We start from the raw sequence: 24,008 nt of genomic DNA, 5'->3' as shown, positions 1-24,008 counted from the left end.
AAGTTTATCAGTATAAACTAACCATTCAGCTTCATGGCTCTTTCCTCACTGTGCTGCCTACAATGGCTGTGTCACCTTCATCTCCCCCGGGCACCATAACCTTAGACTGCTCCAGGATAGTTGAGTTCTTGCCTGATGTTGCCCACAACAGCGTTCATACCCCTTCTTGGACATCTTCACCTCCTGCTGCCTCTTCTAGCTTTCCTTCATATTGTCTTCTTCCGTTAGAATAGAAGCTCCTGGAGGGCAAGGACTGTCCTCCATAATTGTGTTTGTATTTTCAGTGTTTCACCTAGTGTCTAACTCCTAGTGATCACTATAAACACTCCATCTATCCATCAGCCTGGTTTAACAACATACTGTTCGAAACGTAGTTCCCTATCTTCAGCATGTTTGTGCTCTGTCTCTCTTTCTGTATATATGTGCATGTATGCATATATACATACATATATACAAATGTAATATCATAATGATTAAGCAAATTAATAACATCTTTGTTTTCAGAACTACTTATGGTTTCTCTAGTTCCCTAAAAAGAGAAATGTTTGGGTTTTGGGGTTTTTTTTTTTACAAAAGACAATAACATCTAAAATAACTTTCAAAACGTTGTCATTTTTTCCATACAGAAAACTTCTCTTTTATAGCATCACCAATTAACACTCTGTTTTCTTTTCTAAACATTTCCATTTCAGAAATTTATTTCAATTATCTACTTTATTTTATGGTCAGACTTTTTTTAAAACTGTACTAGAGAAAAAAGGAACTAAAGGAATGGGACTTTTACTTGTGGTGGAGGGCATAGAAATGAGTGACAACAGGCAAAGACTGGGCAGGGCTGCTCAATTATTATTTTGTTTCTGTTTTATTTGCAAAGGAATGACTGATCCATCCTCTGAAAATGACACAGTAGAAATGACCAGTAGAGAGAGAGAGTAGCAGAGCACCTTGCTGCCCTTAGTGGATTCACATCATTGCTTGGCCCCAAATAACCCATCAGTGTGATGGCTGAGAGGTCACGGAGATGGGGGAGCTGCTCTAAGACGGGTGATGGCCCCAAATGCCCTGCTTCTCAGAAAAGAGAGGACAGAACTTGTGGGCTTAATGTCAATCCCTGGGATAATTAAAGAGATGGTGGGCAAATATCCAAAACGGAAATAGTGATTACAAAGCAGCTGGCCTAAACTCATCAAGGATAGGTTGCACTGTACAGACCTCATTTCATTTTTGGGATAGGGTTACTTAAAAGAATATGGAGAAGGGGAATGCTCTAAATACCAGTTTATGTAAATTTTAGCAAAGCTTTTGACATTCTTCTTCTGGAGCAGGTAGAGGGACATACAATTAGATGGATTCCAGAACTGATCAGTTGGTCAGCTTAAAAGACGCTGCCTTGACAAGATGTCTCCAGGGGAGTACCACAGGGACTTCAAGTGGCCCTTGGCTGTTTATTTAGCTTTTTTATCAGTTATTTGGATAAAGGCTTGTTCACATAATATACAAAGCTGGGCTGGGGGTGGGGGTTAGCTACAATAGTGAATGACAGAGTCAGAGTCCAAAACAAGAATCTTAAGGTACTAGAGCACTGAGCTGAAATTAACAAGATGAAACTGAATAGGGATGAATGTCAAGTCTGGAGCTGGATACCAAGAAAAAACCTACTTCACAAGGAGAAGATGGGGGAGATGTGGGTAGACGGTGGTTGTTTTGAAAAATATCAGAGAGTCTTAGTGGACTGTAAGCTCAGTCTGAGTCAGCAGTGTGATGGGGCAGCCAAGAAAGCTGCCTCAGAGCGGGGCCAGCTTCTGGGAATAGGGACATGATGGTCCTACTGTCTTCCATCCTCTGCATGCCTCACCTAGAGGACTGTTTTCAGTTCCATGTCCTGAGATTTGAAAAGGATATTGCTTGTTCAGTATATGTTTATTTGCATGTTGCTTTCCCCATTAGATGTAAGTTCCCTAAAGGCAGTTTTGTCTTGTTTTTTGCCTCTTTTTGTATTCCCAGCATGTAGCACAGGGCCTGGTACCTAGCAGTCTCTTAATAAATGTTGACTGATTGATTGATTAATATGCTAGAGAATGTCTGTAGCGGGGCAGTCCCAGTAGGATGTTGAAGGGCCTTAGGTCCCTATCAGATAAAAATCAAGTGAAGGAAGGAGGTGTTTTAATCGAAGGATCCACAGTTTCACCATTGAGTTCCTTTTTTTAAACCAAGAAACAAAAAGTTTGTATCCGTCTCCCCTTGTTTAGGTTTATGAATGATCAACCTAATATTTTGTCTGTAATTTTAGGCAGTTATATGCTGATAGTTATCAGCATTGAGTTGTTTGTAGTTCATTTAACTTCATCTTGGAGGTTAAGATCATAATTTTTGTGATCTGCCCATGGGTCAGATTCTTCTCATATATATACTTTCCCTCTCTTTGACTTCTCCAGTAAGATTTGGTCATAAATTGGAGCACTACAAGATTTGTATTTTGTAATTCACTGGATTCACTGAAACTTAAACATTATACTGGGTTTTCATTTTCTGTTGAAAAACTTTTAAGGAGATCTCTTTGTGAAATTGTCTCTGAGTAAAATTAGCCAGATGTCTGTCTTCTTGGCACTTTGTGACATTCTCTATCGATTTTTCATCTCTTGTAAGCAATTCTCATTTTTTTAAATCAGTTGAGTAGGAAATCCATTACTATAATAGTTTACAGAAATAAGAGCTTTAGCAGCAGTGGGCCACCTGATAGCTCCCTCGTTTAACTAATTTATTCTTTCTGACTAACTCATTTGCTTCTCTTTTGAAACAGTACATGTGTTAAGATACTGCTCTTCCTTTGCCTTAAGAGGTGTTGGAATAATCACAGTTTTGCCTAGCTTTTAAAAAAAATTACAAAGGTGGGTATTATGGAGGTTTTGAGGGTTATGTAAAAAACCTCAAATGCACTACTAAAGCATTTAACAAAAAAAAAAAAAAAAGTATATATGTTAAAATATTGGCCTCCACTGGCAAAGTCCTGCTTTCCCAGCCCTGGTTATGGCTCTGGATAATACTTGGTACAGTCTGTGATCCCTTTGCACTTCCTTACCCTGGGTGATCCTGGCTTGTGTCTTTATGTAAAAAAAGATTCTGCTTTGACCCAGAAATATTGCTTTTAGGACTGTATCCCCAAGAGATCATAAAAATGGGAAGGGGTCCCACATGTATAAAAATATTTATAGCAGCACTGTTTGTAGTTGCCAAAAACTGGAAATCAAGGGGATGCCCATCAATTGGGGAATGGCTGAATAAATTATGGTATATGAATGTAATGGAATACTGTTGCACCATAAGAAATGATGAACAAGAAGACTTCAAAGAGGCCTGGAAGGACTTATATGATCTGATGCTGAGTGAAAGGAGCAGAACCAGGAGAACTTTGTGCACAGCAATGACCACAGTGTGCGAGAGTTTTTTCTGGTAGACTTGGAACTTTGTAACAACACAAGAACCTAAAAAAAAAATTCCCAATGGTCTTCTAAGACAAAATGCCTTTCATACTCAGAGAAAGAAATATGGAATTCATTCGCAGAATGTAGCAGATCATTTTTGTGTGTGTGTGTGTATTATGTTTTGATTTGTTATATAATTTCTTCCATTTATTTTAGTTCGTCTACATAGCATGACTGTAGTGAAAACGTATTCAGTAGGAAAGTATGTGTACATCCTATATATAATTGTATGCCGTCTTGGGGAGGGAGAGGAGTGGTGCGGGTTAGGCTGAGCCTTCTTCTGGATCTCTTAATATTTTGTGGATAATGATACAACCCTCTGGCTAACTTACATGACTCAGTCACTTGCCAGGTTGCTTGCTCACCCTACGTGACTACTCTCCCTCCTTTCCCGGCCTTACATGTTCCTGATGGTGGCAGAAAGGAAATGTGGAAAGAGTACTGGATAGCTAAAGAATTTCTGCTCTGCTACTCTGGGCAAATCACCACTCTCTCTGGGTCCCAGGTTCCTCATTACTAAAATAAAGGAGTTAGGTGAAATGGCTTCCTGACAGCCCTTCACGCTCTAAATGTCGTGATTCTCTTGTCTTTTGTGATTTGCCAATATGAGAGACATAGTGTTCTTCCCATTTTATAGATTAGGAAACTGAGATTCACAGAAGTTAAATAACTTGCCCATGGTCCCATAACTAATAGCACAGCCGGGACTTAAACCCAGATCCCTTGATTCCAGTTATTCTGAGTGAATCTCTGTGCACATGTTCATTTGTGGGTAGTGTATCTGTACAAAGTATAAGTGTATTATATATGTATATTTGTATTATGTATCTATATGTAATATTCTTAGGAGTGTTGGGGATGAGAGGGCAATTCCAAGATAAGGGAGGAGAGAGAAAACAGGCACACAAACAGCAAAATATATTTAGGAACCAAGGTCAAGAGGTTTCTCAATAAGTCTCTCTAAGGAGATGGTATCCCACGGTCCCTTAGTTCTAATGCCAGGCTGTACCTGGTGGGAAGCAGCCATAGAAGAGTGAGGGCAAGAGTATTGTTCCCAGGGCTAAAGTGCTATAAAGAGCCATCACCGAACCCAGAAAGGGAAGTTGTAAATTTTAGGGGTTGTCAAGATGGCCCTGAGCCAAACTCAGAGGTAGGGAGGAGGCCCCAGGCGGGTCTCCCATAAGGTGTCCCCTGAGCCTTTCCTGGGGAAGCAGAGAGGAGAAGGTTCCCAGGAGTTTGCAAACATTCTTATTCCTATTTCTACCTGTCCCCTTCACTACCCCTATGACCCAACTGGCACCTTGCCACAGGGCACCAAGGCTCAGGGAAAGGCCATTGGAGCATTGGTACTATGAATATTATGCTGGGCAGAGATACTGGAAAATACCTGGCACAGGAGCTGTGCTGAGGCTTTAGGGAGAGGAGACATAGGGTGAGCCTAAAATCTAGTCTTGGATTCTTCCTTTGTGCCTAGCCCTGTGCTAAAGAGGCCATAGGAGAAGAAACAAGAAGAAAAGAGAGCTCTGCCCTCATGAATCATACGCCTGATGGGGAAACAGGACTCAAACGAATGAAATAATGAATGGTAACACATCTCTATAGTGCTTTTCAGTTTACAAGTCATTTCCCTCACAAGAGCCCTGTGAGCTAGATGACACAAGTATTGTCCCTCTTTTTAGAAGAGAAAAACGAACTCAGAGGGGAAGAAGCATGCCCTGTAGGCACACAGCTGCCACTCCCATGGGCACACAGCTGCCAAATGGCAGAAGATGGACTCGGAGCCAGGTCTTCCAACTCCACATCCTGAGCTCTTTCCATGGTAAATACAAGACAGAGTATAACCAAGTGCTGAGGAGAGTAATACAAACCAAATTGTGTAGAAAGTCGGAGGAGAATGAATGTGATATGTCAGTCAAGAAAGTTAATTAAATCTTAGGCTGTGTTGAAAATAGAATGTCTAAGACTGGAGAGGTGGAGGTCTTCTACCCTGGCCAGACCACATCTGAAGTATTATGTTTAGTTCTTGGCACCATATATAAAGAAAGACACTGATAAACTGGGGAACGTCTGGAAAAGGGCAGCTAGGTGGGGAAGGGCCATTGAGTTCATGCCATTGGAGGAGCAGTTGAAGAAACTGGGTATGTATGTTTAGCCTAGAAAAGAGAAGACTTGGGGGTTGGGGGAGGAAGGAAGGTAGACATGACAGCCATTATGGACTATTTAAAGTCTATCATGAAGAAAGGGATGACTCTTTCTGCTTGGCTCTAAAGCACCAAGGAGTATTTGCTGGAGGTTATAGAGGCAGATCTAGGAACACAAACTATATAATTAGAGCTCTACAGAAGTGGAATGGGCTAATTTAGGAGATAGTGGGTTTCCCCACATTAGATATATCTGGGCTAGGTCTAGATCACCACTTGTTGAGCATGTTGTGAAGAGAATTCTTGTTCAGGTACAGATTGGACTAGATAGCCTCAGAGACCCCTTCCAATTCTGGATTCTGTGGTCCTGTGAGAATCATGATATATAGACTCTAACAGGAAGGGACCTTAGAGGTCTTCTAGTTCAACCCTTAAATTATAAACATGGCATGTTCATGGTAGAGTGAGAAAATCTGGCTGAAGTAGAATGGATATTTGGTAGTAATGCTGTACATAGAAATGCTGGTGATTTATGTGAGTTTATTTTATATCCTGCAACTTTGCTTAAGTTATTGTTTCAATTAATTTTTAGTTTGCTTTTAGTGTTCTCACATAGACTGGTCATATAATCTGTTTTAGGTGTCTAAGCCATATTTCTATCACAATAGGAGTTTGCTATGTGTAGCATTTCTAGCATTATACCAAATAATAGTGGTGAAAATGGATACTCTGGCTTTACCCTTGACCTTACTGAAAAGACTTCTAGCCTTTCTCCATTACATATAATGTTATTTTGTGGTTTTTAGATGGAAATTATATATCATATTAAAGAAAGGTCCATTTATTCCTCTGCTCTTTAGGATTCTTTAACATAAATCTGTGTGGAAATTTTGTCAAGTTTTTTTTCAGCATTTATGTGTATAACCATGTGGTTTTTATTATTTTTGTTGTTAATATCATTATGTTTATAGTTTTGTTTATTAAACCAACCCTGCATTCCTTGTATAAACACAATCTGGTCCTGGTTTTTTAGTCTCTTTACAAATATTCTGTTTAATATTTTTGTGTCAATATTTGTTAAGGATATTGATCTATAGTTTTCTTTCTCTGCTTTGTTTCTCCATTTAGGTATGTAGACTCTATTATATCATATAAAGAGTTTGCTAGGATCCCCTTTTTTCAAAGTTTTTTTCCCAAATAACTTATTAATATTAGAATTAATTGTTCTTTGAATATTTGACAGAATTCATCTGTTAGTGTATCTGTCCTGGGTTTGGGGGTTTTTTGGGGAGGGGGGATAGGAGGGAACGTACTTTAAGCTTTTTCAATTTCTCTTTCTCTAATTAAGTTATTTAGATTTTCTAACTTTTTTAAAATCTGGGTATTTTAAATTTTTGCAAGTATTCATATGTTTCATCAAAGTTTTTAGCTTTGTTGCCATATAACTGGGCATAATTGTTTCTGAGAGTTTCCTTTATTTGCAGTAAATACTCCTTTTTCATTTCTTGATATTGACAGTTGTTTCCCTTTTTTTAAAAATCAGACTGGCTATTTATCTGCTTTATTCCTTTTTTTTTTAAAGTCCCTAATTTTATTTTTCAGTTAAGTGAAGTTTTTTGCTTTCAGTTTTGTTAATCTCTTAATTGATTTTCAGAATTTCTAATTTTGTATTTTAATTGAGTTTCAAAAGTCTGTTCCTTTTCCGGTTTTTTAGTTGCCTTATTTCTTTTTTCTCTTTTGTTGATGAAAGTGTTTAGACATGTACATTTTCCCCTAAGAATTGCTCTGGCCGCTTCTGAAAGTTTTGTATTTTGTTTCATTATTATCATTTTCTTTGATGAAATCTATTATTTTACATTTTGTTCTTTGACCCATTCTAACTAATATAGGATTCAGTTATTCTGGGTAAGTCAGAAACAAAGCAAAGAAATAATAGATACAGGTTTAGGATTAAATTATTTAACCTCTAATTGATTTTAATCTTTTCTGCAAAAGGATTCTCTTGTTCGTTGTTTTGTTGTTTATAATTTTTGTTGAATAGTGATCAGCAAAGGATGTGCTTAATATTTCTGCTTTCCTGAATTTGTTTGTGTTTTTGTGCCCTAATATAGTCATTTTTGTGAATATGACATGCACTACTGAGAAATATATAATATTCCTTGCTGTTCCCATTCAGTAATTGTCAGAGATCTATGAAATCTAACTTTCCTAGAATTCTGTTCAGTTCCTTGACCTCTTATCATTTGTTTGGGCATTTTGTATTTCTTGAAATATGCTATCCAGGCTTATTTTTTTGTCTCATTTTTAGGTAGTCTGAGGATTCTTTCATTATTTCTTCTTGACCTCTTTTTCCAGGTCAGTTGTTTTTGACAGTATATAGCTTACATTTTCTTCAGTGTTTTGATTTTGTTTTACTATTCATTTTTGCCTCATGAAATCGTTGCTTTCTCTTTAATCCATCTTAATTTTTAGGGAATTTGTTTCTTGGATCAGGTTTACCACTTTCAATTCTAAGCTATTAATTCTCCTTCCCATCTTTTTCATCATACCTTTCATGTCATTGAAAATTACATTTTATATCTCTTGCATCATTTGGTTCAGGCTCACCTCTAGCCTTTAGAGCTAAGCCAGTCTTTTCTCTGACTCACTACTTGAGCTTATTGCAGTGTTTCTCTCTTCTTCTGGATTTGCCTCGGGGTATCTCTCAATCCATGGTATTTCTTCATTGTGTTTGGCATTTTATTCTATTTAATCATATCTCCAGCCTTAGTTTCTAAGTTGAGTTTTCATGCTTAAGTCGGACTCTGAAGGCACTACTTGATTTTGGATGTGGTGGTGAAGCTCAGGCATCACCCTCTGCAGGAATCGCTGGGTTTGAGCTTAGTCTCCTGGTGGCCCAACTTAGATTTTGACCTCAGCCCCTTTGCTGTCACCTTCTCCATGCCGGTTTTGAACCCAGAGCTGGCTTCATCTTTCACTGTAACCCTGATGGTTCTCAACCAGATGTTATCAATTAGCTGGTTGCAGGCCTCTTGCAAGACTCCTAGTGATTTGCTTTCAGGTGCTTTCCTGGCCCAATCCTGCTATAGCTCCTCCTGTGGTTCTGGTGTAAGCAAGGGACTGGCCTTGTCTGTCTGTAGCTCTGTGTTCTGCTGTGGCTCCAAACTGCCTAGTCTATGCCTACCCTAAGCTGTTTTTGCTCAGAACCTCAGCAGGTTTTTGACAGTTTTCTTGTGCAGTCCTGGACTGGATGAAGGACCTTATAACTACTCCTTTTTTGTTTTATTTCTCATTGTTCTGACACATTTTAGAGCTTTATTGGAGGATCATTTTGTTTTGTTTTGTAGGGGTGGGGGTGGGGAGATATGGGCTCCCAAGTATTTTCATGATGCCAGTTTGACTGAAATTCTAGAGGATGTGTCTGAGAGGAAATCAAATTTGATAGAGCAATTATTCCAGCTAAGTTAACACTCCAAATCTCAGCAGCCCTAGCAGTCCTTCTCCTGGGAGAGTATACATTCTGTTTGGCTGTTGCACCCCTGACAAGACCAAATCACTATGCCTGTCATTCTAGCGGTGGGATGGGTTTTAACTATGGGTCCCTTAACTCCAACAGGGTTCAGCTAGAGGCAGACAAGAATTAGCATCTTGGGGATAGAGTTTGCCTGCTAGTGAGCCCATTCATTTATTCACTAAACATTTTTTAAAATCCCTACTCCTTGCAAATTGGTTGAGTGGATATAGACCCTCTGACACTTATTAACCTGGTTGCCCAGGAAAAGTCACGACTTCTTTGTGCCTCAGGGCTGGGTATAGAAGGATTACAGTTTACATTCGTGGAGGGAATTCCCACATCTGAAATTCCCCACAATGCTGAAATAGCAGGCCGTTCATATTTAATCAAGCACAATGTATTATGCTTTGTACTAGGGAAGATAAAAAGATGAATGAGGTGTGATCTCTGCCCTCAAATGACTTTATAGTCTAGGAGAGGAATACACATATATACACACACTCACATGCACACACATACACATATAGTATGTTGACCCATGGAAAATAGTACTCCTTTGTTGACCCCAGCGAGTTCCTCCCTTCCCTGAGGGCGCCTTGAGAGAGCTCTGCCTCTCTGTTACTATTCCTTTTTGTTTTAATAGGTCTCTGATCCCACTGCTAGATGCTGACTCTGGGCTCCTAATCCTAGGTGGAAAGGTGAGTGAGAATCATAGATTCTGAGTTAAAAGGGACCTTATAATTCATTTACTGCAAATCCTGTATAAAACATGAAGAGCATGTCAAAGAGGCTTGATTTGAGTGAAAGATCACATGTTGAAGATGAAAGTACTGGGCACTGGTTTTCCAAACAATCTCTATTTAATTAAGCAGGATAGAAGGACTTGAAAATCATTTGGCATAGAAGCAGTAATTAAATCCATCCCAGACCAAATGTGTTGGCCCCCAATGTGCTTCTTTCTGTTACTAGGAATGATCACTTCCCTTTCATGCCTACAACACAGCCTCAACTACTCAAAGGGCTCTCCCTATCACTTAGGATTCTGGGGGCCTCCATTGAGGTCCATGGCCGATAAAATCCTTTGGAAGGCATTATGGGTCAAAATGAATGGGTGGGAGCTGGGAAGGTGAAGGACTGAAGAGGCCAAGGATTCAGGAGCCATGGGGCTATATTGCAGGGTGAGAATCTGATATACTGCTATGAAGTGTCACTGCAGCAGGCCACACTGACCCAAGGTAAGTTCCCTTCCCCTTCAGTCTTTCTTCCTTTCTCACTCTTCCCGATGTTTCCTTCCCCTCCTTGCTCCTGACTTTCAGTCCCTTTCTACCTTTCTACCCTCCCCATAGCCCTGTCCTTCCCATACCCCTGGTTTAGACCATGACCCATGCCTGGGCACCTTCCAGTGAACCAGTGTGTCCTGGAGCCCAAGTGCCGGGGAATGGCCCTGGTACCTCGTCGGGCACTGGCTGTGCTGGCCTGTGAGGTGCTTCGGGTGCTGCAGCTCAGTGAGAGTGCCATCATCCCCATCAGCTACGTGGTACCCCGAAAGGTAAGGAGGTCTAATGCCCCTCACACTTCTCCACTGGGAAGGGATGGGAATAGGGGAGACTTCTTATTGGGAAATGGGGGAAAGAATTCCCTGGGGTCAGTAGGCAGAAGCAGGCTGAAACATTAGTCTGAAATTTTAATGGCTGAATGCTCATTTGTCCTGCCAGTCTGTAGAATTCCATGAAGACTTGTTTTCTGATGCTGTGGGCAGTGTGCCTGCCACCACTGCCCAGGGCTGGTGGGCTGGAGACAACCAGCAGGTGAGCTCTTAGCCCAGGGAGAAGAGCTTTGGCTCTTTCAGACACAGTCTTGCCCCCCCTCCCAGCCCCGGCCTACTACTTTGTACAGCTTGAGGTACTATCCCCTTTCCACACTTCCCTTTCCAGAGAATTAGGGAAGCACCTGAGTGGGCATTCCTGGGCATGAATGTATGCTTACTTAAAGGGACTAGGGAGGGGAGCTTTTATTTTTACACAACTATGCCCATCCTGATCCCACAGCCAGTGCTTTTTTCTGTTTCCCAGCCACATGGTATACTCTCCAGCATCCTAGAATTCTGGTCTTGATACCTACCCCATCCCCCCTGCCCTTGCTGCCTTCCCTTCGTAGGCACAGGCTATGGTCCTATTTACACAGGTCCAGAGGGTTAGTCTGAATCCTGCCCATCAGCCTCATGCTAGCTTCACTTCCTGCCTGGTGCCCACAGAACTCTCTTCTCCTACTGCTGCCCAACTTCAGGAGGTGCCAATGAGTGACACAGATCCAAGTGTAAGTGCTACTAACTTCCGCTGACTAGGAATCGGAACTTGGAAGGACTGTTAAAAAAGACACGACCTGGTACTTAACCAATCCCAAACCCAAATAGTCAGAGGTCAAGGGACAAGTGAGGATGGGCAAGTTGTGTCCTGAATCCTGAGAGGAGTAGCTGCGTACAATTCAAATCCTGCGCTAGGAGAGCAAGACTCTAGAGTTCTTTCTGGTTTGCCTCCATGTTCATTGACACCGTGCCTGGTCATGATTTGAACTGACTGAGGGTTGATCCACTCTAACAGGTAATGAGGCACCTGTTTTTCACCTCCAGGGGTGAAGTAAGCAGTGTCTGAGAAGGTCGAAGCCCTCTGACACTAGCCCATTCTCCTCTCTCTTCTCCTCTAGGAAGGCAGCTTCTCCTCCCCATGCAGCACTCTTACCTCACCCTCCACCCCTTCTAGTCTGGGCCGCTCACTCTCTAGCACCAGTGGCATCGGCACCAGCCCCTCCCAGAGGTCACTACAGAGCCTCCTGGGTAAGTTGGAACTGGGAAATACAGACAGCTCCCTGGGCCTCACACAGAGCAAGAAAAGAGTGTTAGAAGAGTATTTGCAAACCTTCTAGAGCTGGTCCATACATCTGTGATGGGACTGTCACCCCAGGAGAGCACCCTGGAAATTGGCTCCCCATTGTCCAGTCACCTACCCTGAAGGCATTCCTTCCTTGGCCATGTTGTTCTTATGGGATGTGGAAAGTCAGTTTGCCCAGTGCTGAGCTCTGGGTGAGCAGCCCATTGTAATGGCTTCCAAGGTGTTTTTAGATGTATTTTCTCATTTATTCCACTCACCTCTTTAAAGGGAGAGAGATACAAGTAGTATTTCCCCACTTGGGAGAAGAAGCAGAAGCTCAGAAAGTGAACCATTTCCATTCAAGGTGACACGAGTTAGTGACTCAGACTTCTGGGGTCTTGCTCTTTCCAGATCAGGCTCAGAGGTACCTGAAGAAAAGATCCCAACCTAGGAGGCCTAGGGTAGGAGAGCTGTTCCAAAAGGATGCATTGCATTTGTTGAAATATTTCTTAATATGTTTCTTTATAACCCCTTTCTCCCCTCCCAATCCTTCTTCCCCTTTCCCTTAGGCCCTAGCTCCAAGTTCCGTCATGCCCAGGGTACTGTGCTCCATCGTGATACCCACATCACCAACCTCAAAGGACTCAACCTCACCACACCTGGGGAGAGTGATGGGTTCTGTGCCAATCGCCTCCACGTTGCTGTGCCCCTGCTGAGCACAGGTGGGCAGGTGGCTGTTCTAGAGGTGAGGACCCAGGGGAAAGGAACCATTCGACTTCAGTTTCCTTACTCCATGATGCTTAGCTTCCTTTCAGCTTTCAGTTCTCTCCTGCTGACCCACATAGGGTCCTAGAACCAGCTACTAATCCCTAGGGTGAGAACCAGTCCCAGGTAGGAGTAGGAAGTGGAAAGGGTTAATCTTCAAGTCATACATTGTGCTCCATTCCCTGACCATCTTCCCAACACCCCGTACACATACATATATCTCCTTCTACTCCCGGTCCCACAGATGCCTATGGCCTCCCAAACCTCATCTCACCAAACCTCACAGTGATTCCCTGCTCTCTGCTAGGTGGCAACAAGAGATGAGGGTTTACTCACAGATATTGATTCTTGCAGATACCTTGACCCACCAAGGTGCTGTCCCTCCCAGAAAACAATGCTGCTTTATTGAAGTTACAAGGCACAAGGAGTTATCAGCAGTTAACAATAATTGGGAGGGGGGGATATCTATGGGTGGATCTTTTGGTGTCCCTTAGATATGCCACTTGACCGTTCGATCACTGTTCTACCTATTGTGCCTTAGGGGCGTAGCAAGCAATTGTCCCTTGTGCCAGCCTCCCTGAATATCAGTTAGGAAAGCTGGAGAACCATACATAGGGTATGGACAGGGGCTGAGGCAGAGAACTGGAGCCATCTGTGTGGGTGGGAGGATCTGGACTCTAGGATCCCATCCCAGTTCAGGTCCCTTCCCAGCCTTAGCTCTAGGCAGGGGCCTAAACATGCTTGCTTGGCTGTTGACACTGAGGGTTCAGGGATGGAAGGATTATAGGTGCCCTTCTTCTGCCTGGCACTTATGGGCCCTGGAACATGGGGCACCTCATATTCCAGCTGCGGAAACCTGGCCGTCTGCCTGATACTGCACTGCCCACGCTACAGAATGGGGTGTCTGTCACTGACCTCACCTGGGATCCATTTGACCTGTACCGCCTTGCTGTGGGTAAGGGAAGGTGGGGGCTCTCTGTTTGGACCTTGTCAGGCAGACACTGCCCCTTGGGGCTGATTCTTTCTGATCGTCTCTAATTACCTCCCTAGCCACCCCCTGAGCTTAGCTTATCTGTCTCTCTCGCTGCACTGGCCTTGATATGTCACAGCTGAATCCTTGGGCTCCTCCCTTGCTCCCCTGTGACTAGTTCAGATCAAGAAGCTTTTCTGTAACTGATAGGACAGAATATGGAAGCTCAGGAGCTTCTGGGAAGGGGGACAGGGTTAACCAACTGGGTGAGGCTATGGCTAAGCACCCTGGCTGGACCGCTTCCCCTCCTGTCCACAGCTGGGGAAGATGCCCGGATAAGGCTGTGGCGGGTTCCCCCTGAAGGACTGCAGGAAGTTCTGACAACACCTGAGGCCATACTGACAGGTGAGACAAGGAAGATGGAGAAAGGTTTGGGGTGTAGAGGGAGGTGTGAGATGAGGACAGAAGGTAGGGTGATTTAATTACCACACGGTCCTGCTTCCCTAACCTCTCTCAGGCCATACAGAGAAGATCTATTCCCTGCGCTTCCACCCACTGGCATCTGACGTGTTGGCCTCATCTTCCTATGACTTGAGTGTTCGGATCTGGGACCTGCAGGCAGGGATGGAGAAGATAAGGCTTCAGGGTCATAGGGACCAGGTGGGAAGAGGTCAAAGGGTCAGACTCTTAAGGGGAGGGATGCAAAAGCTTGGGAAAATGAGACACAAAGACCAGAGGATCAGGGCTTAGTATGCAGGCTGGGATAACTGTTGTTCAGTCGCTACATCATCTTAGTTGGGCAACACAGAAGTTCTAGGTAGGGCAGAGTTGGGGCAGTCAGACCATCAGGAACTGGAATGTTGATTTGGACCCAAAGGAGCAAGGACAAGCCTGTACCCTGTGCCTCTTTCAGATCTTCAGCATGGCCTGGAGCCCTGATGGACAGCTATTGGCAACAGTGTGCAAAGACGGGAGGGTTCGAATCTTTGATCCCCGGCGCAGCGCAGACCCTATCCAGGTGAGGGAACAGTAGGGGTTGGGGAGGACAGAGAGGTCATTGGTTCCGCCTTCATCCTGTCATGATCAACTCAAGTCAGCTGGGTTGTACTAGTTATACTTTTACTTACAGGAGGGTCCTGGCCCTGAAGGAGGTCGAGGAGCTCGTGTGGTCTGGGTGTGTAATGGTCGGTGTCTGTTGGTGTCTGGTTTTGACAGGTAAAGGTCCCATTACTTTCCAAAACCTGCAACTTCCCCCAAACCCTTCTTTTGAAAAACCATTTCCTCGTTACTAATCCAATCCTTACTGAGGCTTTTAGCCTCCAAGTCTTCCTGTGTCCTGATCATATTCATTCAAGAAACATTGATTAAGTACCTACTAAGTGTTAGACACAATGGTTGGCATTGGGGAAACAATATGCATAAGTAAATAAGATAAAGCCCATTTTACTACATTGTAAAAGAGATAAAGTATGTACACCCTGCAACGTCTATAGCATTGGCACAGCTGAAGTGCTAGGAGAGGACAGGAGGATGTCTGGAAGGAGCTAACATGAGCTGGGCATTGAAGAACAGGCAGACGTAGGGGTTAGCCTTCCAAGTACAGGGAAAAGCATGAGCATGAACTTGGAGTCAGGATTACTCAGAAAATGGGGAATAGTCTACATTGGCTGGAAAATATGGACATAAAGAGGATTCATGGGAGGTGAGGTGGGAAAAGTAAACATTGGGCTCACATCGTAGAAAGAAGTGCCAAATGAAGGAATCTGAACTTCATTTTTTTAGGCATCAGGGAGGCACTGAAAGTTTTTGAGCAGAAGGGTAGGTTAGATTAGATGACCTATAGGATGTGTTCCAGAACGCACATTCTGTAATTTTAAAATCTTTAAGAGTTTTATTTTTTAAGAATAATGAATATGCTCATGTCATACTGAATTAGGAGGTATGAGGAAGACTAGTTTAAAAATTACTGCACGCGTTGAGGGCCTAGGACTAATTTGGGGGCAGTGGGAATTTTGGAAAGGATGGCTTAACAGTTCTCACACCCAGATATCCTGTCCCCATGCTTACCTTCCTCCCTCATGCTGCCTCTCTGACCCTCACATCTACTCTTCAAGTTCTGAGGCCCTTTTCATGGTTACCCTTGCAGTCGGAGTGAGCGCCAACTTCTCTTGTATGGGGCAGGATCATTGGCTGGAGGGCCCCTGGCTGTACTGGGCCTGGATGTGGCACCTTCTACCCTACTGCCCCACTATGATCCAGACACTGGCCTTGTCCTTCTCACCGGCAAGGTCAGTCTGGGCTCTGGCATGGGCTGGGTGGTACTGGGTGTGCTCTTTGGACTGAAAAGGATGGTTCACAGGAGGCCAGTAGGACTGGCGTGGGGAGATGTGGGCTGGATGCCCTGGGAGGCCCTGGGGGTGGTTGGGAAGAGGCAGCTGCAGCGCTTTGTCAGCTCCCTCCTCCTGCCAGGGCGACACTCGAGTATTTGTGTATGAGCTGCTTCCGGAGGTCCCCTTCTTCCTGGAGTGCAACAGCTTCACCTCATCTGACCCCCATAAGGTAAAAAGCTTTCCTTTACACTCTGCCCTCCATGGGGTGCAACCCACTTCTGGGCTATGCTCTGAGGCCCCTGTTTCCTGAAATGAAGTGGATCTGCTCTACTCCATGACTTAACACTGCCCTCACAGGGGGGCATTAGTCTGATCAGTGGCCCTGGATCACAGCCGATAGCAGGGAGACCCTGCCCTCTAGTGGTCACGTGGGGAAGTGGGTTCTGACCTGGAAGAGCCAGGGAGCAGAAAAGGGTTGATGGAGTCAAGTTGATGCCTTATTAGTAGCTGACTTCTTCCCAGAGCCTACTGGAAGGAGGCTGCTACTTCTGATGGGTAGTGAAACATTGGACAGCCTGGCTTCTTCCATCCTGAGCTATAACCCTGTCTCTCCTTCCTCCCCACCCCCAATCCCCATCCCTACTCAGGGCTTTGCTTTCTTGCCCAAGACGGAATGTGAGGTACAACAGGTGGAGTTTGCCCGGGGCCTTCGACTCCGTCAGACTTCCCTAGAACCAGTTGCTTTCCGACTTCCCAGGGTCAAGGTGAGTTGGGAGTTAAACCTAATCACAGAAAACTGCCAAGTCATCAGGAAGAATCTACATACCCCCACTATCAAAAGTGCTTATCTCACCAGATGCTTTGGGATCTCAGGGATTCCCTCAGCTGCTGCTCTCACCAGACTAGAGGGGAAGGAGCCTGGACCCCTCAAGTTGCCCACAGCCAAGTAGCTTCCTGTAGCTGAGCATACCCTTGGCCATGCAGACATTATTTCAGTGTCACTACTCCCTACAGAAAGAATTCTTCCAAGACGATGTGTACCCCGAGACTGCTGTATGCTGGGAGCCTGCACTCAGTGCTGCTGCCTGGCTGGGGGGTGCCAATGGACAGCATCGTCGCCTCAACCTCCAGCCTCCAGGAATGACCCCAGGTGGGATGAAGGGCCAAAAGAACTGGAAGATTTGGAGCCAAGAAGGGGGGAAGGAGCCTCAAGAACTATGGAGGAGGAGGGCAGAGGATGCATATGACTTAGGGAGCCTGGGGGCAGAAGAAATGAGTGGGCAGGGAGTTAATGAGATGAGCTGTTCCAACTGCCTGTAGAAGGTGGGGCTCATTCATTGGTTGTTCCTGTTGAGCATAGGAAAGGAGCCAGCCTTCTAGACATATACCAACGTTATTCTTAACATCTTCTTGTGTTTCTCTGCATGTGTTTTGACACTGACTAGTTTGTAAGATCTTGGAGGTGTCTTGTTTACTGTGATGCCCCACAATGCATCAACACAACAGTGTTTCACACATATCAGAGCTTAGATGACTATAATTGCTCCTGTTCCCCGTATACGGCTGTCCCTACCATAGTGCAAGCTCATCCACCAGAGCGTCTCCAGTGCCAGTTATGTTAAGAATGGAGCAGTCAAAGGGAGACCACCTGGCCCTACAACTGCTGTTTCCCATGCCAGTGCAATAAAAGCTTATTAAGTATCTGCTTTATATAGAATGTTGTGCTGGCCACAAAGGTTAGGTAAGAAATGGTCCTTTGCTTTAGGGTTGGTAAAGGGATAAACAACTAAACCAGCAAGCTATAACAGTTATTCCATCCACAGTGAGTGAGGCCCCCCGAGAAGCTCCAACACGGCGGACCTTGCCCTCATCTGTCTATCTTGAAGAGAAGTCAGATGAACAGAAGAAAGAGGAGGTGGGACTGGTGGCACAGATACGGGTCAACAGATTTGGGCATCAATGAGAAACAAGACCCTGTCAGTGACTTCCCTAGAAACAGTGTGAATCAAAGCCAGTGGTTGGCAGTTTGTCCCTTCAAAACACCTCCACCCAACTATCCAGACTATTCAGTTGATTCACACTGAAGTTCGGAGGAAAGGCAATATGTTCTATACCCTTCTCAGCCACCAATTCCTTACTATTTCTGGTCCTGCCCCAAAATATTTCTGACCTTTTAACCTTTGGTTTACAGTACTGGTCTCTGATACCCACTGTCTAGTCTTACTTCTCTGAGCTGGAGTAGGAGTTAGGGAGTCCCTGTTGAGGCTGAATTTTTCCCTATACTTCCCTCCTTCCTCTCCTTTTTTTTTCCTCAGCTGCTAAGTGCCATGGTGGCAAAGTTGGGTAACCGGGAGGACCCCCTCCCCCAAGATTCCTTTGAGGGAGTGGACGAGGATGAATGGGTAAGGAGTTGGGTAAGAAGTTGGGCAAGGGATGGGGGTGGAGGGGCCTCCATGACACAGGCACAGCTCACCTGGCTCTCAGCCCTAATGACTCCTGGTTTACCATCTGTTCTCTTGCTCCTCCTTATCCCTCCTCCAAGTTATTTCCTTTCCTCCCCCTGATTCCCTTACATCATCTTTTATCTATCACACCTGGGTTCCTCTCTTTCCAGGACTAGTCCACTCTGTCAGTCACACCTACAGCTGCCTCTCCTCTGGAACTACTTGGCCCCTGCTCCCTTGCCTGCTCTGCACCCCATTCTGGAGCTGGAAGATGAGCCTTGGTGCTGCTGCTGACCTGTGGAGTGGTTCCATAGCCGACATCTCTTCATCCCAGGAACCTCCAGATGAAGATCCTTGGGATCTTAGTGTTTTCATCTAGCAGCTCCTGCCAAGCCTACATATCTCTGGAGTATTCTGGCTCCAGCTTTCTCTGAGGTCTTAAAGCCCTGTAGGGGAGGCTGCAGTGGGACCACTCCAAGTTTGGGGGTCTTAATTGTTTCTATCCTGTTTCTTTCTCCTAGGACCAGTTTTTCTTTTCTGCTACATATTGTGGTCAGAAGCCGAGGAAGGGACATTGGTTTAGCACTGCCCTAGGCTTGCTACCTGGCTGTCCCTACTATACGTGGTACCATTTGCTCTGTAACTATTTAGGTTATTGCCTTGTTCTTGAGAGCTTTGCTTATGCCTTCCAAAAACAACAGTTCCTCCTCCAGCTACTCTCCTATTCTCCCTATCTCATGGGTTAAGCCTTACCTCCCACTTTTCTCTTTCCATATTGTCTTCCTCTGTTACAGTCAGGATCCTCAAAGGGGCTGGATCCCCCTGTAGTCATCAGTCCTACTAAACCTCCTATTTTCTTTCTCCCTCTAAATCTGAGAGAGTGAGAAAAGGGTGAAAACAGAGCCCAGAGAACTAAAAAAAAAAAATGTCAGCCCCACTAGTGAGGGATTTATGAATTTATCAATGCCTCAGCCATTAAATTTTTCTAAGCAAGACCTCCACCTGCCTCCTGTGCTGATTATACCTGCTGCTGTGGGAAACTCTGCTCCCATTGCAAGCTTTACCTTATCAAGACTAGCCTTATTTATGGATAGAGTAACAGCCCGTTTGATGATTTAAGGGGTCCTATGGACCTTTTTAACCCATATCTGAATTCTCTGCCACGGCTTTCAGAATCTTCAGGAAGGGGAAAGTAACATACAAAGAACAAGGGTAGAGCCAGCAGAACCCAGAAAAACAGAGGAATACATTTTTTTTAATTTATAAATTTTAATAAAGAAGTTTTGGAAGTAAGTTTTATGTACAGATAAAAAGTTCAGAGTGGTAGCTGGGAAACACCGACAAAAGTGGGAAGTGACACAAGACGAACAGAAATCTTTGCTCACATAAGACCTCTTCCAACCAGATATTTATGAAACACCTACTACTTATGAAGCCATGAGCAACCCTCCCTGGAAGAGGCTGCTCTTCCTCTGAAAACAAGTGAAAAAAGCAGTGGGGCCGGCCAGCAGCTCCTCGGCACGTGGGAAATCAGGGTGATGCTGGGAACCTGTTATTCTCAAAATCAAAACATTGCAGATATGAGACCACAGAGGTTACTTCATATAGCCAGGATCTAAACAAAACCCTACTCTACAAAACAGGTGTTCATCTGGCTTTTACTTAAGACCTCTGATGAGAGACGGTGGTGCACGTTACATTCCAAGGTAGCCCAGGCAACTTCTGGACAGCTCTGATTCTTAAGGAATTTCCCTTACCTCAAGCTGAAATCTCCATGTCTGCTTTTTTTGGCCATGCAGAACAAGTCTAATCAGTCTTCCACATGACAGCCCTCTAAATTCTTAAAGAATTTATCACGGTCTTCCTTCACACCCTCTCCATCTCTTCAGAATCTCCTCTTTTCCATGTTAACCATCTTCAGTATTTCCAACCAACTTCAGGACGCCTTCCCTCTAATCAATGTTCAGATGAATACTCATCAATTCATGTTTGGCCATCCCATGTGACTTGTCCACATCTCTCCTAAGTTTTCCAAGGGAAGTTCACCCAACCTGATGGGCAGTTTTCTCAATTTCTCCTGACACCACAGAGGTCCCCCAGCAGAGCACTCTGGCTGCCCTTTCTCATCCCTTGTTCACATCAGGTGACTAGCCTATCTTCCTATGACACCATTCATTTTACTTCTGTTCTCCAGAGTTTCCCATAACAGTTCTGTGTTGTAGCCTGTTAATATTAGCTACATGCTCCTCCACTCTGGGATATTTACTTTTAATTCATCAAAGACATTGTCTTCTGTGTCTTGTTGCCATAGAGGCACGCTGGCAGCCTTTGTTCATGCCTGCCTAAAATCTGGAGTCCAGAAATTAACACAATATGTTAGAGATGGCCAGACCAGGGCAGAGCACAGGACAGTAATCGCTTTGCCAGTCCGAAATGCCATACCTCTCAATGAAACCTAAAAGCACATTCATTTTTTTGGCTGCCCTATCAGAAAACTCTTTTGAGTTTACAGTCCACCAAAACCCCAAAAGATTTTTCTGATGAGCTATTTTCTATCCATACCTTCCTCATTTTGGTACTTATGAAGATTTTTTGAATGCACATGTATATTTTTCCTATTAAGATAATATTTATCCCTATTAAGTTTCATCTTAAAAGATTTAACCCAATGTTCTAGCCTGTTTTTGATAGTCTTTGGGGGGAAGAATGTGTTAGCTACCCCTCTAATCTTGATGTTATCCTCAAATTTGATAAACATTGCCATGTATGTCCTTATTGAAATCACTATTAAAAAGTTAAAGACATAAGGTCAAGTATAGATTCCTAAGGCACTCTACCAGAGACCCTTTAATGACTAGTTTCTAGTTCTTGGCTTCAGCTATTTAAACAGTTTTGAAAACAACCAACTATTCTTGTCCAGTCCACGTTTCTCCATATTGTTCATAGGACAAGCAGGAGAGAATTTTTCAAATGCTTTACTAAATGTGAATAAATTATCTGCAGCGTTCTCCAGATCTGCCAATCCAAACAACCCTGCCAAAAAAGGAAATGGGATTACACAGGAAATACCTTTTTTGTTTCATTTTTAAAATCTCATGTTCTTTTCCTCCACATTTGAAAAAGAAGAGAAAATCAGAACTCTTTTAACATAGGCAGAGTGAAGTGAGTCAAGTTTCTGCATTAGCTGTATCCAAAAAATATCTAGATCTGTATCTGAGCCCATCACATACATCAGAAGGTCAGGGGCATGCTTCACCGTTAGTCCTCTACAATTGTGGCTTGTCATTCATTGCACGGATCACATTTCTTCAATCTTTCAAGGTGAAACACTTGTTCTTGATGAAACCTTAGGCAAATAACCTCACCCCTCTGGGCCTTAGTTTCTTGATCTGTAAACTGACAGGGTTGGGTTAGTAGGCCTTGAAGGTCTAATTTGAAGCTTAAATTTATAATCCCATGATCCTAAACCTTGCTGACCCTATGTGATCATTGTGTCCTTTTCTAGCTGTCTGTCATTAAAATTATTTTAGAATTCTGCCAGTAAAATCAAGCTCACTGGGCTGCCGTTTGTAAATTCCTGAATCTTACTTTTTTGAAAATTAGGCTATTTGCTCTTCTCCAATCCTGTGGAATATCTCTCCATGATTTTTCAAAAGATCATTGGATCATTGACAGCAGTCATATGTACTAGTTCCTTCAGTCCCCTGGGACACTGCATCTGGACCTGATGACAGAAATTTATCAAGGGCAGCTAGATGCTCTTGTAGGCAATGTACACACCGTGATACAGTGGACATAGCTCTGGACCTGAGTCAGGATGACCTGAGTTCAAATCCAGCTTCAGGCACTGGCTGTGTGACTGAACAAGCCATAACCTCTCTCCATTGTGAGGATGAGATCATATTTGGAAAGGGCTTCACAAATCTTAAACCAGCTAGTTCCCTATATATCTTGTCTCAGTCCAACATTATTCTCCTCTGTAGAAAAAACAGAAGCAGAATAATACTGAGTGGCCCTGGCCATTTCCCATTGTTTTTAATCATTAAGTTGGCCCTTAGGCAATCCAGATCATTCTTTCATAGCCTTCCTTTCTCTAGTACCGATTTAACAAGCCCCTTCTGTGATCCTAAGGCTTCCTGGCCTCAATTACATCAACTCTCCTTCAGCAGTCAGTGCCTCCTCATTGGTTAAGAATCAGGAGGAGAACAGTTACCCCTGCTTCCTCTAATTTAAAAGGATAAATTAAGGGAAACCATAAAATTATTAGCTCCTCTGCTTTTAGTGGAGAAAAAGTTCATCATGATATCATGCCTTCATGTGAAACTCATGATCTTTCCTGAACTTCTTCACATTCAGGCAGCTTTCAGTTTAGTCTAATGGAAATATTATTTCTTAGAATCATAGGTGGAAGGGACCACAGAGATGAGTCCAATCACTTAACCTTATAGATGAGGAAACTAAGGCCCAGAGAGATGAAATGAATCAACATGGCAAATACAGATAGGATTTAGGTCCTCTGATTCCACTGTAACACACTGACTGTTATCTTCCCAAATTTTTATTCACAAGCTCCTCTGGTTTCCACATTTCATCACAAATATATCTTCTTAATATACAGTGCTATACTACTGCCCCGCCTCCTCTTTATCCACCTTGTTACTTTTGAATAAGGAATACCTTTCCACAGCCATATTCCTGTAATGTATTCCAGTCCACTGAGTCTCAGTTATCCCTAAGGTCAAATTTGCTTGGCATTAGGAATTCCTAATTTGCCATACCTTTTACACACACTTTCTAAATCTGTGCATAAGCATCTGAGGTCATGGGTTTCCTTCTTGGAAGTGCCTCTTGGAGAGTGATACTATTTTTCTTTATACACTGAAGTTATACTCTTTAGTAAATATATAGACAAGTTTCTTGCTCGTCCATTTTTTTTTTTCCAGTTTAGGGTCCTTTTGACTGGCTTTGTACTCTTTTTTTTTTTTTTTTACCAGCCCTTGGGAGGGGCATTGTTCCCTGCTAAGAGCCCATTATCTCTAAATTTTTAACACTATTTCACAAATCTAAATCCCCTTTTTAGATAACATCTTAATTCAAATACCTTTTTCTTTTGAAGCTCTTATCTTTGATTCTCAACAATGATCTAGTACCTAGCACATAGCAGGCGTTTGACAAATGCTTATTGCTTGATCAGAACACCTGTGCCCCTAACGTTTTCACTTTCTGGCCTAAGACCTTGCCTAAGATCCTGGTGATACTTTTCATATGAAACACTTTGACCCACATGAATCAAGTGGGAAGTAGTCACCAGGATCGTGAAAGGCTTTGGGTCCATATCATATGAGAATAAGAACTAAGGAGATTTACCTGGAAGGACTCAAGGGGCAGAGGACAGCTGTCTTTGAAGTATCTACAGGGCTGTCATGTGAAGGAAGCATTAGATGTGTTCTGTTTAGCCCTAGAGGCAGAAACAAGAGGAATGGGTAGGAGTTCCA

General features: G+C 43.6%; 1 protein-coding gene across 3 annotated transcripts in view; it reads left to right on the top strand.

Moving 5' to 3' along the window:
* Positions 1 to 19,508, top strand: part of CORO7 (coronin 7) — a 125,771-nt gene extending 106,263 nt beyond the window's left edge. For all 3 annotated transcript variants that reach the window (XM_072603376.1, XM_072603370.1, XM_072603361.1), the window contains 19 exons: positions 9,781 to 9,835; positions 10,315 to 10,372; positions 10,541 to 10,686; positions 10,853 to 10,945; positions 11,322 to 11,453; positions 11,841 to 11,970; positions 12,574 to 12,749; positions 13,616 to 13,724; positions 14,058 to 14,144; positions 14,257 to 14,399; positions 14,653 to 14,757; positions 14,869 to 14,954; positions 15,886 to 16,027; positions 16,209 to 16,298; positions 16,717 to 16,833; positions 17,084 to 17,219; positions 17,893 to 17,984; positions 18,385 to 18,471; positions 18,684 to 19,508. In XM_072603376.1, coding sequence (XP_072459477.1) covers positions 9,781 to 9,835; positions 10,315 to 10,372; positions 10,541 to 10,686; positions 10,853 to 10,945; positions 11,322 to 11,453; positions 11,841 to 11,970; positions 12,574 to 12,749; positions 13,616 to 13,724; positions 14,058 to 14,144; positions 14,257 to 14,399; positions 14,653 to 14,757; positions 14,869 to 14,954; positions 15,886 to 16,027; positions 16,209 to 16,298; positions 16,717 to 16,833; positions 17,084 to 17,219; positions 17,893 to 17,984; positions 18,385 to 18,471; positions 18,684 to 18,689 — 1,990 coding nt within the window. In that variant the 3' untranslated portion in view covers positions 18,690 to 19,508. The remainder of the gene's footprint in view (positions 1 to 9,780; positions 9,836 to 10,314; positions 10,373 to 10,540; positions 10,687 to 10,852; positions 10,946 to 11,321; positions 11,454 to 11,840; positions 11,971 to 12,573; positions 12,750 to 13,615; positions 13,725 to 14,057; positions 14,145 to 14,256; positions 14,400 to 14,652; positions 14,758 to 14,868; positions 14,955 to 15,885; positions 16,028 to 16,208; positions 16,299 to 16,716; positions 16,834 to 17,083; positions 17,220 to 17,892; positions 17,985 to 18,384; positions 18,472 to 18,683) is intronic.
* The last annotated feature ends 4,500 nt before the right edge of the window (positions 19,509 to 24,008 follow it).

The sequence above is a fragment of the Notamacropus eugenii genome, chromosome 1 (genome assembly GCF_028372415.1).
Source record: "Notamacropus eugenii isolate mMacEug1 chromosome 1, mMacEug1.pri_v2, whole genome shotgun sequence".
Classification (NCBI taxonomy): domain Eukaryota; kingdom Metazoa; phylum Chordata; class Mammalia; order Diprotodontia; family Macropodidae; genus Notamacropus; species Notamacropus eugenii.
Note: the sequence above shows the minus strand (reverse complement) of the source record. Positions and strands in the feature narration are given on the sequence as shown.